Below are 15,217 nucleotides of genomic sequence, written 5' to 3'. Positions count from 1 at the left end.
AAAACTATAGGCATAAATGAAATTTTATAAAATATTTTAGTTTTTCAAAATACAAGTCAACAATATTGCTATAGAACTGTTGAGTTTACAACCGTTCCATTTCCACTTTCCCACATAATAGTCCCAACAATTCTTTAGATATTGTTATTTTCTCCATTTTACAGTTAAGAAAACTGAGTGTTAAAGAAGGAAGTGACTTTTTTGGGGGGATTTACAGGTAGAGAATAGTAGAACTGGGATTGGAATCCCAATCTCCATATTTTAAATTTCATGCTCTTTTTACTATGCAGAGCTGCTCTGGAAGTAGGTATAAAAATAATCTGGGCTATTATTTACTGAGTGCATTCTATGACTAAGCACTTTGTTTTCTAGAGATTATTTCACTTAGTCCTCCAGTGTAGGAGTTGTTGCTATTGTCCCTCCCCACTTGAGAGATACAGAAATTGAGGACTGAGGAGTAAGATTACTCGTATGTGATCATATAGGTACAAGATTGTACAGGTGAGATTAGCTCACGCAGTCAGAGTTCTTGGCCTTATGCTATATTCCAGACCAAGGGAGGAAAGAAGTCCAAAATCTGGATGCACTGGACGGGTGTCTCCAGAAGTAAGAACTCTCCTGAGTACTGAACTACAAAAGGTCTGCAGAGTGCCTGCCACATGATTGTTCAATGAAGATTTGTTTCCTTTCCTTTCTTCAGGGAATCATATTGATACACAGACACTCCTTGATTTATGATGAGATTATGTCCCAATATATCCATCGAAGTTGAAAATACATTTAATGCACTTAACTTACTAAACATCATAGCTTAGCCTAGCCTACCTTAAATGTGCTCAGGACACTTACGTTAGCCTATAGTTAAGCAATTATCTTTAGTTTCTCCTTAAGAGTAATTGTCTTTCACTTCTCACCAGAAGCAAGAGCCACAGATGGGCATTTTGTTGACAAGATGGGATACAAAAACATAACACACAATATCCAAAAAATGCTGGCAACACAGTACTCTGGCGTATTGGTGGTTTACTCATGATCCCGTGCCTGATTGGAAGCTGAGGCTCAGACTGCATATCGCTGGCCCAGGTAAAGATCAAAATTCAAAACTGCACCTAGAGTTTCTACTGAATGTGTACTGCTTCAGCACCATCATCGTAAAGTAAAAAAATCCTAAGTTGAACCACTGTGAGTCAGGGCCCCTCTGTAGTCTAAAGGTGTGTTCCCATCCTGGCTCTGCCACGTACCACCTTTGTGACCCTGGACAACCTGTCTAATATCTCTAAGCCTTCATTGTCCTCATCTGTAAAGTGGGTCGAATATATATTTGTCAAGGCTATTGGAAAAAATATTTGCGATGACATCTGTAAGATTTTACCCGCATAATAAAGAGATTTTTAAGAAAAAAAAGCTATTGAGGAAAGGTCCTAAGAGACTCATAGATCTCACTACATAAAAATGTCATTTGTATGTTAAAAATGAACTATATAAAAAGGCTAATATCATATATATGCATGTATACTAGTATATCTTAGAGATCAATAATCAATGCATTAGATTTCAGAAGAAACTGGACAAAAGATATAGCAAAGAAAAGAAAAAAATACAAGTGATTAAATATATGAAAAAGTATTCAATTTTACTGCTAATCAAAGAAACAGAAAACAAGATACCACTTTTTACCTAACAAGTATGGTACAGCCTTAATAAAAGAGTAAATTGAAACAAAAGAGAGTAAATTGATACTATCAAAATGACAGTCAATAATGTTGTAATAATCATGCACAGTGTCAGGTGGGTACAGGAAATATTGAGGGGAATACTTTGTAAAGTATATGATTATCTAATCACTATGCTGTATACCTGAAACTAGCACAAAATAACACATACTTAAATTGTAATTGAAAAGTAAAATTTAAAAAAATATCAATGTGACTCCTCTTTCATAGAGCAGTCTTATTTCTAGAAATTACCCTGTAGATTAACTCAAAGATATGTTTTGTTGATTTAAAGATACACATTTCCTCACATTTAAACATTTCTGAAATTAGGATGTCATGTCAGAGTTTAACTTTAACATTCTTTTTCTTTCTTCTTAGACTTGCTAGTGTCTTAGAGTTTATAAAATATGGTATATATATATATATATGGATTTTTTTTGTTTAGCAGAAAACAGGCAACAATCTAAATGTCTGTGAGTAGAAGACTGGTTTAATAAAGTATAGTGCAGTTATACAATGCAATACTCTGCATCCCTTACAAAGAATAAGGAAGGCATCAGGGGAATGTGACCAAGATTTATTTCAAGTTATAGACTAGTATGTAACAGGAAAAAAGAATGTGTGTGTGTACATTTGGGCATACATTTATCTCTGCATAGAAAATAGCTTTTATGCTAAAATAATTTTATTAACCTGATGTTAAGAAAGTATCTGGAAAGAAAAACTAATCTAGTCACTAAGTAGTTACAAGAAGAACAGAATGAAATGCACCTTTTTGCTGGCCCATCCCAGGCCTGCAAGGAAAGCCATGACCAATGTGCAGAGTCCTCCGGACCCAGGGAAACCCAAGTACGTGCTGCTGAACACCGCTAGCACAGAGAGCCCCAGGACAAGGAAGGCTCTCTTCCATACGAGTTTGCTCTGGAGGGGAAAAAAGGTTGATTAGCTCCATTATTTCATATTACTGATTTTTTCACCTTCAAGACTTAGTTACGTACATCATGGGCATTTTGTAAAGAATAAAGATATGACATATCTGTCATTTTTATTATAGATACACTGGGGCCTTGACTTATGAGTGTCCCGACTAACGAGTTTTTTGAGATACCAGCTGTTTCTCGGCCAATTTTTTGCATTGAGTTGACAGAGTAATTTGAGTTAACGAGCTCCTTAACGAGCTCAGTCTCCGAACGAATTAAACTCGTAAGTCAAGGCCCCACTGTATTCTCTGTTTATTCTTTAATGTGATGCTCTCTTGGTTTTTCTAAATACCAGGAAGCTTTAAGAGGCTATAGATTGTGTTGTGTTTTGTTGTTGTTGAGTTTTATTTTTGTTTATTTACTTTTGTTGTTGATTTTTAAAGTCTAAGAAATGTGTACCTCTTTCCCTTTACTTTTTGCTGTTCAGCCTTTAAACTTCTTGATAACATTAGAAGGCAGGAGGGTCTTTAAGAATGCTTGACTTGGATGCATGCAGGCTCTGGAGGTGAAATAACTAAGTTAATGCCCTACTGCACTGCAGTCTAGCTATGTGACCTTGTTCAAGTCACTTCTCCCTAAGCTTTGATTTCCTTATCAGTAAAATGGTTGTATGAATAGTACTCACATCATAGGTTACCAGTGGACTGCACTAGATCAGAGCTTCCCAATAGAACGGTCAGTGGTGATGGAAATGTCTGTATCTGCACTGTCTATGGAAGTGTCTATATCTGCCTCAGCCACATGTAGCTAGTGCCTGCCATATGGGACAGAGTGGCACTTTATTGAACTTACTATATCATTTTATGCACAATTTTACACACATTTTTATTTTGTTGTGTAATCAGAAAAATCCTGCCATTTTCTTTTTGCATTCAAAAAATTTTTTTATAAAGTTTTTATAATGGCCTGTTACAAAACAACTTTACTAGGAGTTTTGTGGAGTACAATATAAATTCAAATATAATTTTCTTACTTAAATTTCTACTTTAGTTGTTTCTAATCCCATTCAGAATACTTTGAAATCTTCAAAATGCCAATTCATATAGAAAAAAAATTTTTTAATTTATTTATCCTAAGGAACTTAGGACAGTAATCATTAAGAAATCATTGTGAACCATAAAGAACTTTGATTTCCTTGGTTCGAAATATTGGACTATATTGTAATGAAACATTAAGGTATATTTGATAGTATTAGAATCTAAAGTATTTTGATACTAAAAAGGGGGCTCCAACAGCCATTTTATACCTTAATTTAGTTGAGTATTATGAACCATAAGTAAAAACAAATAGACACAAATAGAAATAAAGTTAAAATAAATGAATTTTAAAAAATTAAAAACTTGCATATCATATTGCTTTGGAATTGTTATTTGTTTTACAGTGAAACTTAAAATGTACAGAATAAAAGTTGAGAAGAACTTTCAGGACTGCATTCAGATCTCATGCATTTAGTCCTCTTTATAAAGCTCATGGGCAGCACTGTGAGAGCAACAAGCAGTATGAAATGAAATGGGGGGCATTTTCTAAGTCCCGCCCTTCACATCAGCTTTGAAGGAAGTGCTCCGTAACGTTTTCCCAATGATACTTAGAGCATGACTTTCTTGCAGATTATTGCTTTTACCTGGTCACTGCTTGGAAAGTACTTAATGAAAAATCCAAGAAGAAATCCAGCTGCCACACCAATCAGCACCTCCAAAACTCCTCTGAAGACATTAAACAGTGTGGAGCCTTAAAAACACATACAACGGAACACTTCAGACAAAGCTCTAAATCCACAAATAAACAGATTTGATTTTAAACATCAACATAAAACATCAAATTACATCGAAGGAAGAGTTTACAGATATTTTCTGACTCTGCATTCTTAAGTACAGTGTATCCCCAAAAAATGTATACACACTTTGAATGATTATAAAGTCAGTGTTTATTAACATACAGTTCATTTTCAAAATATAAAAGAATCTATAGGAATGAATTGGTTTTTTTCCCCTCAATGTCTGTTTTCAAACTGATGACCATTCTGATCCAGGCACTGCTGATAATGCGAAGCAATGGAATCAAAAACATTAAGAATCATTTCCTTTTATTTGTGTGCCCTCAATTAGTCGACGGTTGCTGTTGTTTTTTTTAACCATAAACTTTATCTTTAATGTATTCCCATAAAAAAAAAGTCCAGTGGCACTTAGGATAAAATTTTTTTTGTTCAAATCTTAGTCTGGTTTCACCCATTATTTCAAATCAGTTTAACCCAAAAAAGAGTAAAATTTAAGTGAGTTGAAGTGTATATACATTTTGGGGGACACCCTATATATGTGACTTATAATGTCTAATAGGCCTGTCTTATAAGAAAGGTATGTATATGTAGGAGATAAATTTCAAAGCAGACATAAGCTATGACTTGTCTGCTGCCATAAAGATTTACTTAAAGAGGGGCGTTGGTGGTATAGTGGTTAGCATAGCTGCCATAAAGATTTACTTAAAGAGGCCAAGAAAACATGAAAGGTAAAATTCATGATTCAGAGATAATTTGTTCTGCTATATTATATGCATAGGCTAGGTACATAGACAGATCTAGTTTTCAAATTGCCATTTGAGAGCCTGATTTTTTAATAATAAGTGTACATTAATTTTGAGTAGCTCAGATATGTATAGAATATAGTAATTTAAGAATCTGGCAATTAAGATCAAGATTCTTTTCTTACCACAATCAGTGTAAGGGACTTACCCCTTCTCAAATGTTTATTCTAAAAATAAATCTGAAAAAAAAGTCCTGGGGATGTAAAGTACAGCACATAGAACCTATAGTCAATAGTATTGTAATAATTAGGTATGGTGTCAGCTGAGTACGTGAATTATCGGGAGGATCACTTTGCATATTATATCATTGCCTAACTACTAGGCTGTACACCTGAAACTAATATAAAGTAATATTAAATGGCCAACTGTAATTGAAAAATAAAATTAAAAAAATTATTTTTGAAATTGCCATTAGAAGTCTAGCTTCTTTGAAATATCATAATATGGAGAGGTGAGTAGAACTATATTTTCCACCATAGCATAAAAGATTTAGGCCACTTCAATGAAATAAATCTCTGTTAACGCATTGTACAAAAAAATTTATTAAAATTGCTCAACACATAAAGCCTTTCTTCAACACTATCCTCAGAATAAATGTATTAATGAGTTGTGGTGGTTTCTTGTTATTCTGCTACTTGTTATTCCCCACAATATACTATTTTGGTGTAAGGATGTTTGAGCTGAGAAGAAAGATACACGAAAAGTTCCCTATACTCCCTGTATTTGCTTCAAAGCTGGCTATAAATTTGTAAAGATGTCCCTCTCCCCTTTCTACCAGGAAGGACAGAAATTAACCACTGACAAAGCCAGGGACCCTCATCAACTCAGAGATGGCACCAGAGGAATCTATATAACAGTTTTTGCTAAGACCAACCCTCATCTACCATTAATTTTCTCATACATTTGCCTTTCCATAATTTGCTGCCCTAAAAACTCAAAAGTCCTTATCCTTTGTCTGGAAACTTTCTACAAAATTATTGTTTCTTGCTAAGGTGCCACTTAAGCCCAAGTTCTAACCACTCCTTTGAGTTACTCATCACTGAGTACTCCCTTGTATACGTAGCACAATACACATGCTAATAAACTGTTTTTCCCTTGTTAACCTGTCTTTTGTCAGTCTAATTTACAGGGCCCCAGACAAGGAACCTAAAATGGATAGAGGTAAACCAGTTTTTCTTCTCCTACAGTTTCAATCATCTCTCTTATTTAAAAATGTAATACCTTGGCCCTGACTGGTTTGGCTCAGTGGATAGAGCATTGGCCTGTGGACTGAAGGGTCCCAGGTTCAATTCCAGTCAAGGGCATGTACCTTGGTTGTGGGCCCATTCCCAGTAGGGGGCGTGCAGGAGGCAGCTGATCGAAATTTCTTTTTTTTTTTTTCCCCTTTTTATTTTTTTTAATTTATTTTATTTTTTATTTTATTTTATTTTTTTATTGCTTAAAGTATTACAAAGGGTATTACATATGTGTCCATTTTATCCCCCCGCCCTAGACAGTCCCCTAGCCTCCCCTATTCCCCAGTGTCTTATGTCCATTGGTTATGCTTATATGCATGCATACAAGTCCTTTAGTTGATCTCTTACCCCCCTACCTCCTGCCCCCCAACCCTCCCCGGCCTTCCTGCTGCAGTTTGACAATCTGTTTGAGAAGTTTCTAACTCTCTATCCCTTTCCCTTCCTCTCTGTGAAAAATTAATTTAAAAAAAAGTAATACCTTGTAGTAATTTTATTTAGTTCAGACAACTCTCTGTTAGGCAAAGTATGACTGTTAAAAGTATATAATAATAACATATGTCTCGAACCTATTACAGTAAATAATCGACTGTAAATGTGTAGAAAGTGCCAATGACTGTCAGTCTCATATAGTAAAGTTGTTTAAAAAAAAGACTTCCTGGGTCGCACCTCTGAAAATTCTGATTCAGTGGGTCTGTCAGGGCTTGGGGTCCACATTTTAAAGAGGCTCCGGGTAGTTCCCATCCAAAAGGTCTAAGGGCCCCGTCTGGGAACAGGCAGAGGGTATGCAGCATTGTCAACAAGGAAGGTTTTTAAGCTATCCACAGCCTCCGACCCCCAGATTATGAACACCCAAGGAGACCCTCCCCACTGCCCTCTCTGTCCCTGTTCTTCTTCCTCCCCAATGATTCTAATGCAAACTCTGTTACTATTGTTAACGAGAAAACTGTAGGCCCACAATGGTGTCACTCGTGCTAAAGCCCATGATATCAAACCTAGATTTAACACCTGATTTAACTGTAGTTTCAACATCTCTCAGAAATACAATCTTATTTATAGGCAATCTGCATGATAAAAATTCTTGTCTCCCACCCCACACCCCAAAAGACAGTTTGTTCTAAAAATAATCCTTTCTTTTCTTTTGTTAAATCTTTCTTTCTATGACAGTCTTCCATTTTGTACAACCCCATAGAGTGTCTTCTAGTTGCTAGATGGGATATACCTGATTCATGAATCACTTAATAAGGCCAATTAGATGTTTAAGTTTATTTGGTTGATGTATTTTTTTAACACTCTAAAGTTGTGTTTTCTATTCCCAAAGGTTTTGATTTAACTGGTCTAAGGTACGGCCCATATATGAATATTTTTTAAATTCCCCCACTCCCTATGTAATTCTAGTGTGGACAAAAAGTAACCTCATACTAAACCTGACAAACTCAGGAGAGGCCTGCATGGCGGATCTTACAAACTCAGAGACCAGAAGTAACCACATAGGATGGTTTGAATAATAAAAATTCCTAACTAAAAGTGGGTCATGGTGTTTAGTCACATCCACTCCCTGTAGCTTCCTTGGCAAATGTCAGTTTTTACCCTGATGAGCCTATTATCTTTCTCCATCTAAGATAACATACCTTTGCAACGTCAGAGTAATCTCATTTCCCAGATCCCTCAGAGCACACCTCCCACCAGATCACAGGCCCCTCACTGTTACCTTGTTCCCCACATACCATCTCTGTGCGCTGTAAATGTGAATAGTTAACTCTCCTATGTCCACCAATGAAAAAGAAGTATGTCTTATTCTTTCTCCAATCTCGGAGATTTCACTGTTTTGCTTTCTCCTGCCTCCCTAATCAACCACCAATGAATTTTATGTAGCACCCCCTCCCCCACTTACAGCTCCTCCTTTGATTCTAATGTATAAAATAAGCTGTAAAACCGCTATTCTTTGGAGCATTGCCTCAATATGTTGAAATTTCGCTTCCAGGCACTTGTAGTTAGTTTGGCCCAAATAAATGCATAAAAATTCTCTGCAGGTTTGGATGTTTCTTACACTGACATGTGTGCAGCTGAGGCTGAGAACCATTAGATTTGATTTAATAGGTAATAGGGAATCTTCATTGGTCCTTGAACAAGAAAGTAACATCATGAAAACCATATTCTGATGAGATTAATTTACTAGTGAGAAATGACAGGGACTGGGTGTAAGGCAACTGGGGCAATGGGAAGAGGTGAGGCTCTAGGTAATCAGTGTAAATCATATATAACCATAAGTGGTTAAGATAACTACTGGGGGCTGGAGAGAGAATACATAACTTCCTAAGGTGTGCTCCTCTTTTATTACTACTTAAACCAAAATACATCCATATCAACAATTATCAAGTATTAATAGGCTATTTATTAAAATCATTGTTGTTATTACTCATAAAATGTTAAAGATGAGAAAACAGAAATTGTTCCTTCCACTTGGAATGTTCTCTGTCCTTTGGGCTCATTGAAAAACCTACTCGCCGAAACCGGTTTGGCTCAGTGGATAGAGCATCAGCTTGCGGACTGAAAGGTCCCAGGTTCGATTCCAGTCAAGGGCATGTACCTGGGTTGCGGGCACATCCCCAGTAGGAGATGTGCAGGAGGCAGCTGGTCGATGTTTCTCTCTCATCGATGTTTCTAACTATCTCTCTCCCTTCCTCTCTGTAAAAAATCAATAAAATATATTTTTAAAAAAAATCTCCAAAAGCAACCATGTTTATAAAAAAAAAAAAGAAAAAAGAAAAGAAAAACCTACTCATCCCTTGTGTGAAGTCTCCATACAGAAGCTGTTCTCCTTTAAACTTTGCTACTGTGCATCCTCCTTTGTGCACCTCCCATGCTACTTGAGCAGTCTGGGTTAAGGGAGTAAAGCTAGAAAGCTACTGGTCCCCGCTTAGGTAAGGACCTGACTCTTGCAGTTGCTTCCTCTATTTCAATTTGCCTTAATCAATCATCAAGCAAATATGCCATGCTTATGTCATCACAATCTGTCTCTCGAGCTCAGAGAACAGCATATTGGGAGCTGATCAATTTACCTGTGGAAAAGGCCATGCCTAAGCACGTGTTGAAGCCAGTGATGGCCAGAATGTCATCGAAGCTGCCAGCTGCCATGAGTAAGGTTGGGACACCTTTTTCAACACCATAACCTCCTTCCTGCAAAAGGAGCATTGAAGGCACCACGACAGCTGGAGAGACAGCACCTACAACAAAACTAAGCAGGCAGTGCTTAAACATTTATGGTAGTGCCTCACTCATCATCATTGTTATGAAATTACAATAACCTCTGCTCTTTTAGAGCACACATGTTAGAGAGTCTTTTGAATGGCAGTGATGCATCAAACCAGAAACGCATACACACATACAAGTTCTACAGAACACTTGACAAACTGTGGCCATGCACCACCTGCACTGTAAGCACTTTGGTTGCCTAATATATATCTGCATTTATGGGCGGTCTAGAAGACCTAATGAGGTTAGGCTCCGGGAAACTGCCATTTTAAAAAGATGGCCATGGATCTGTGGATTGGAACCCAGTGATCTCGGGCCTTCTACCGGGCCTTGGCATGTAAAATCAGACAACAGACTAGGAAGGGGAAGGCCACCCTGACAGCGACAGTGACACTAAGAACAGCAGCAGTCGTAACAGAAGGAGCATGTTACAGTGCTTACCTGTGCCAAACCCCATTTTAAGCAGTTTGCATATATTAAATAATTTAATCCTCACAACAACCCTATGAAGTAGCTACAATCATTCTGTTCATTTTGCAAATGAAGACATTGAGGCACAGAGAGATTAGGTAACTTGCCAGAGATCACACACTGGAAAGTTACAGAGCTGGGACCTGAGCCCAGGGAGAATATAGCTGCAGAGTCTTACTCATGAGAAGCAATAACTAACTTCTCACCTACTTATTACCCTACAATTTTACTAAGCAATTTATATTTATTTACCTTTCCTGGCCCTCAGCCGTTGGAAATAGTAACTGACAGTGCAAGGAAGAGGCAGCAGAATCCCCTAATCACAATAGTCTAGAGCAGTGGTTCTCAACCTGTGGGTCGCGACCCCTTTGGTGGTCAAACGACCCTTTCACAGGGGTCGTCTAAGACCATCCTGCATATCAGATATTTACATTATGATTCATAACAGTAGCAGCATTACAGTTATGAAGTAGCAACGAAAATAATTTTATGGTTGGGTCACAACACGAGGAACTGTATTTAAAGGGCCAGAAGGTTGAGAACCACTGGCCTAGAGGAAAACGGTACCGGGTGATCACTGCTGATGTCTCAGTGATCCTTTGTGCCGACTCTGGAGTGAGATCCAATAGCTCTCTCAGCAGCATGGAGTCAGATGTAGGTAAAAAGTCTATTACTTCCTCAATCATATAAATTATTATAACCACTGTAAAAGTTAGCACCAGCAAAGATGTGTACTCTATTTTTAAGTTATAATATTTACATGTTGGAATATTAATACTTAAATATCGTGCTGAAATATCCATTTTGTATTTTCTGATGTCCTTAAGAAAATGCTATTAAGCATTCTCTTGTATTGAATTAGAGAAAGTTCTAAATATCCATGCATATTTTCATACGACAAGGAAAAATCATTACCCCAGTATAAATGCCCATTGCCATGGTAAACCCATTAGGAAGTGGGCAAGAAGAGCGGACGTGCATGCCTCCACAAGACAAGGACCGACGGATAATCGCATACAAACACCCTTCAACTTCTGCAGGGCCTGAAATATAAAAACAGACATTCTAAAGCAATCTGCTAAAGACACACAGGGAAAATGACATGAATTGCTTTTTCTTCAGTATTGAGACCATGTCTGGATCATCATGAAGTTTCCAGGTGATGCGTTTTATTCCACAAACATTTCAGTGGAATGTTCTAAGTGTTTTAGAGATAGCTTATTTAGTCCTCATAGTAACCCTATGATACACGTAATATTATTACCACGGTGTTTTAGATGTGTTCATCTGAAAAGGCACAAGTTCAAGTGATTTGCCCAACATCATGAAATTGGTGAGTGGTGGAGTTAGGTTTGAATCCAGGAAGGCAGCTCATAATCTCCACACCCGTTTAACCTTCTCAGTGTTGGCTTTATGTATAACCTGTGGCCCCAGCATGAACCCAGGTTAAAGACTCATCCCCAAGAATATTCATTTTATATTCAAAGACATACATGAATAAAAGCATTTTAGAAAAGCATACTTGAGACTCATTCTATATCCCAGGCAGTTTCCTAAGCCAGTATAGTTAGTCCTGAACACCTCATTTGTATAGGGTTTTATGCATCAAAAATAAGTTTCTCTCTGCTCATTACTTATAACTATGGCCTATATCTCTGTCAGAGAAAGGGAGGGGCTTTATTCTTGGTGCTGTCCCCAAACAGGCAGTAACTCCACCTTCTCCAAGAAAGAGTATGGGGACATCTTCTGGGGACAGTCCTGCATGAAATAAATTGTGTTGTCTTTTTGAGAATGCCATGCAGAGAGTCCACATCCATTTCCTAAAGGTCAGGGATTCTAAATACTTGTGACATTGGAAGAATAAAATTCCTAGTCAACAGTTAGACATTTACAACTTCAGTACCTTTGAATCAAGCCCAAGGCCAGCACGAACCAATATGATAGACAGGGCTATGCTTCTCAAAGCAGAGGACCACTTGTGCTTGATCTGTACATTATCATTGATGACAGGGATATTTTTTATGAGAAACCCAGCAAGCAGCATGCCTGGAATGGAGAAGTCAAACAACCCTTTAGATAGTTTGCAAATACAGAAAACACTTTTTGGCACCGTGGATGTGAGAGAGACTACTCTGTAATCTCAGGGACCACTTCCTTTATGCTTAGCCCTCAGATAAAATTACATTAAACTTTAATTTAATATTAATATAATACAGGAGCAAAGAAAAAGCTTTAATATGCAAATTGAAAGGACAGATTAGAATAATTATTAGAATAACTGAAATTGAAAGAGAGAAATAGGAGGCAGTATTAGAAAGTGTGATCAAATATTAAATGTTTTAATAAAATGCCTAATTCAGTTATCTCTTTATGTGCAACTAGCAAATAGCTCCTAAAATTATTTGCTAAGTCAGATTACCTGAAATAAATATAAGCAGGTATATGGGCTCTATTTTGCCTTCAAACCAGATAATTTAATTAAAAAAAAACCCCATAACCTGCTTTACAAAGGCTTAAAAGTGGGTTGTGGTGAATTGGATATTGCTCTATCATGTCAGCTGGTGCCTCCTTTCTTTCAGTCATTAAACACATACCACTGCCTTCAGTATCTGAGACACTATAGTACAAGCATGTCAAACTCATGGCCCGCGGGCTGCATGCGGCCCAGCCAATATAACAGTATGTAAGAAACGTTTTAATAAAAATTTCGTAACTTAAATTTCACAATGTCCTGTTATACATGATTATTAATAATGAACTACAATGTTCACTAATGACTGATTACTATAATCGTGTTGCATTCATTTCCCTTATGCACCTTACATGCAGGCGCACCATTTCACTCCACTAATACTAGCAGCGAATATTTCAGCAGCTGATTGCCACATCATTAGTCTTGGACTGACTTGTTTGGTGTGCACAACAGGAAATATTTTGCTTTCAGAGAACAAGAAAAATAGGTTTATTTGTGTTACGCTTATTAATTTGTGCAGCTATTCAGTGTCTGGTAAGTTAACGTTCAAGAAAAAAATTAATTTTTATTAAAATGTTCTATTATTTTGTTAACAATTATTCATTTATTTCAACCCTTTGTCTCTATTGAAATAAACCTATGTTTCTGTGAAAATTGAAGCTTTTGTTTTTTTGCAGCCCACATAAACTTAAACCTTGTTTATTTGGCCCGTGTTAGCCTTTGAGTTTGACATGCTTGCTGTAGTAGGTATTTGAGATAATGAGCAAGGACTCAGTACTGCTTTCAGCCAGTAGGGGAGCAAGATATACTGACATCTCAATGTTAAGGGAGCATCACTATGAACTGAGACAGGAGATATGAGTCCCAGAGATCCAAAGAAGGGGAAGGGGAGAAAGGCAGGGTTAGGAGAGCTGAGTTTTTAATGATTTCAGAGAGGAAGGGAGAGGGAGAAAGAGATAGAAACATCAATGATGAGAGAGAATCATTGATTGGCTGCCTCCTGCATGCCCCACACTGGGAATTGAGTCCACAACCCAGGCATGTGCCCTTGACCAGAATTGAACCCGGGACCCTCAGTCTGCAGGCCAATGAGCCAAACCAGCTAGGGCAATCAATACCAGCTAGGGCAATCATTATAGTGATTAAGGCATATAACTACCTGAAATCAAAAGGAATAATAATCTTATAAAAATTCAAAAACATCTTATGGAAGGAGGACTTTGTATTCTCCAAGTGAATGTGAAAACAATTTCCCTGGGACCGCGTTTCCTTTGCCAGAGATCTGGGTTGATGGGGCCACCTGCTTGCGATATGGCAGATGTCCCCTTCTTGCCTCTAAGCATACAGGAAACTCTGCCTTGGTTGTAGAGGAAAGAACACCTTCTTTGATAAGGTGTATTCTTTTTTCCCCTTAATTTGTTATTATAGAAAGTTTTTTTTAATATACAAGAATTATCAACAAAAGGCCAATTTTACTTCAAATACTCCCAAGTTATTTAGAAGCAAATCCTTATTGAAATAAATTAGCAAAGAAGTTGCTCACATCACCGATGAGTGAGTACTAGCTAGCATCACCAGAAATATTGGTTGATATTTTTGTTTGTTTATATAAATGAATGAGAAAATATGTGTTGGAACCTCACTTGTTTGTCAAAAATGTGAGTGACTTACAAGATATCAAGTCTTGATGTGTAGCATATGCTGCTTTCTGCCTTATAAATACTTCCATCCTGGCCCATGTTAAGCTGTGAACATGATGTCACCGAATGTGTAGTTGAAAGAAATGGGCAGTAAGTATTTATAATTTAATTTTTTGAAATGACCATTTTTCACTACGGGCTCATAAAATTCCTCAAAATTTAATTTTCAGTGTTTAGCTCTAGGACAGAAAATACAGAAATAGTTTATTCCTTTATTTCCAAACTACTATTCTTAAACAGGATTTACACTGAAGAAGACAGGAAGTGTTTAGCACTTACCAAGAAGAGGAGGCAGTGGAGGCAACGTAGGTAACTTGATGAACCCAAAAAGTTTGCCTCCGATGACGGCACAATAGAAAAGGATTATAATACCAAACAGGTTTCCTCCAGGAAGACATTCACTGCCAGTGATTGACCAAACTACAGCCCACAGGAGAACAACCATGGTAACTGAAAGAAACCAGGAAAACGAGTTTTTATCAGTAAGTTGTTATATGCAGGTTTAAATATAACCGAAATTAAAAAAAACCACATTGAATACGTACACAAATACTTATAACCATGTGTAAGTTTGAGAACATAATTACTATGAACAATCAGGTAATAACCCACATCTGAGGAAACAGACTGTTACGCCTGGCCTTGAATCCACCTAAGTGCCCCCCTTCTAGCTCCATCCCCAGTTCCTCTCGCCCTGCCAGAAGGAACTGCTATCTTGAATTTTTTTTTTGCCATTTTCTTATTTTTCTTTATAATTTTACCAGAAGTATCTCAGTAGTTAATATTAAAAAGAGAATCACTATCTCTACCCTCT

At 37.2% G+C, this 15,217-nt stretch overlaps 1 protein-coding gene across 2 annotated transcripts in view; it reads right to left on the bottom strand.

Moving 5' to 3' along the window:
- The window catches only part of SLC9B2 (solute carrier family 9 member B2), a 44,731-nt gene that overhangs the window by 13,352 nt on the left and 16,162 nt on the right, over positions 1 to 15,217 (bottom strand). For both annotated transcript variants that reach the window (XM_059664164.1, XM_059664171.1), the window contains exons 4-9: positions 14,683 to 14,853; positions 12,134 to 12,276; positions 11,146 to 11,273; positions 9,567 to 9,742; positions 4,317 to 4,423; positions 2,487 to 2,636 (exon numbers count right to left, since the gene is read on the bottom strand). In XM_059664164.1, the coding sequence (XP_059520147.1) occupies positions 2,487 to 2,636; positions 4,317 to 4,423; positions 9,567 to 9,742; positions 11,146 to 11,273; positions 12,134 to 12,276; positions 14,683 to 14,853 (875 nt within the window). The remainder of the gene's footprint in view (positions 1 to 2,486; positions 2,637 to 4,316; positions 4,424 to 9,566; positions 9,743 to 11,145; positions 11,274 to 12,133; positions 12,277 to 14,682; positions 14,854 to 15,217) is intronic.

Source organism: Myotis daubentonii, chromosome 1, assembly GCF_963259705.1.
Source record: "Myotis daubentonii chromosome 1, mMyoDau2.1, whole genome shotgun sequence".
NCBI classification, from domain to species: domain Eukaryota; kingdom Metazoa; phylum Chordata; class Mammalia; order Chiroptera; family Vespertilionidae; genus Myotis; species Myotis daubentonii.
The sequence above is the reverse complement of the archived record's forward strand: the minus strand, read 5'-3'. Positions and strand labels throughout refer to the sequence as shown.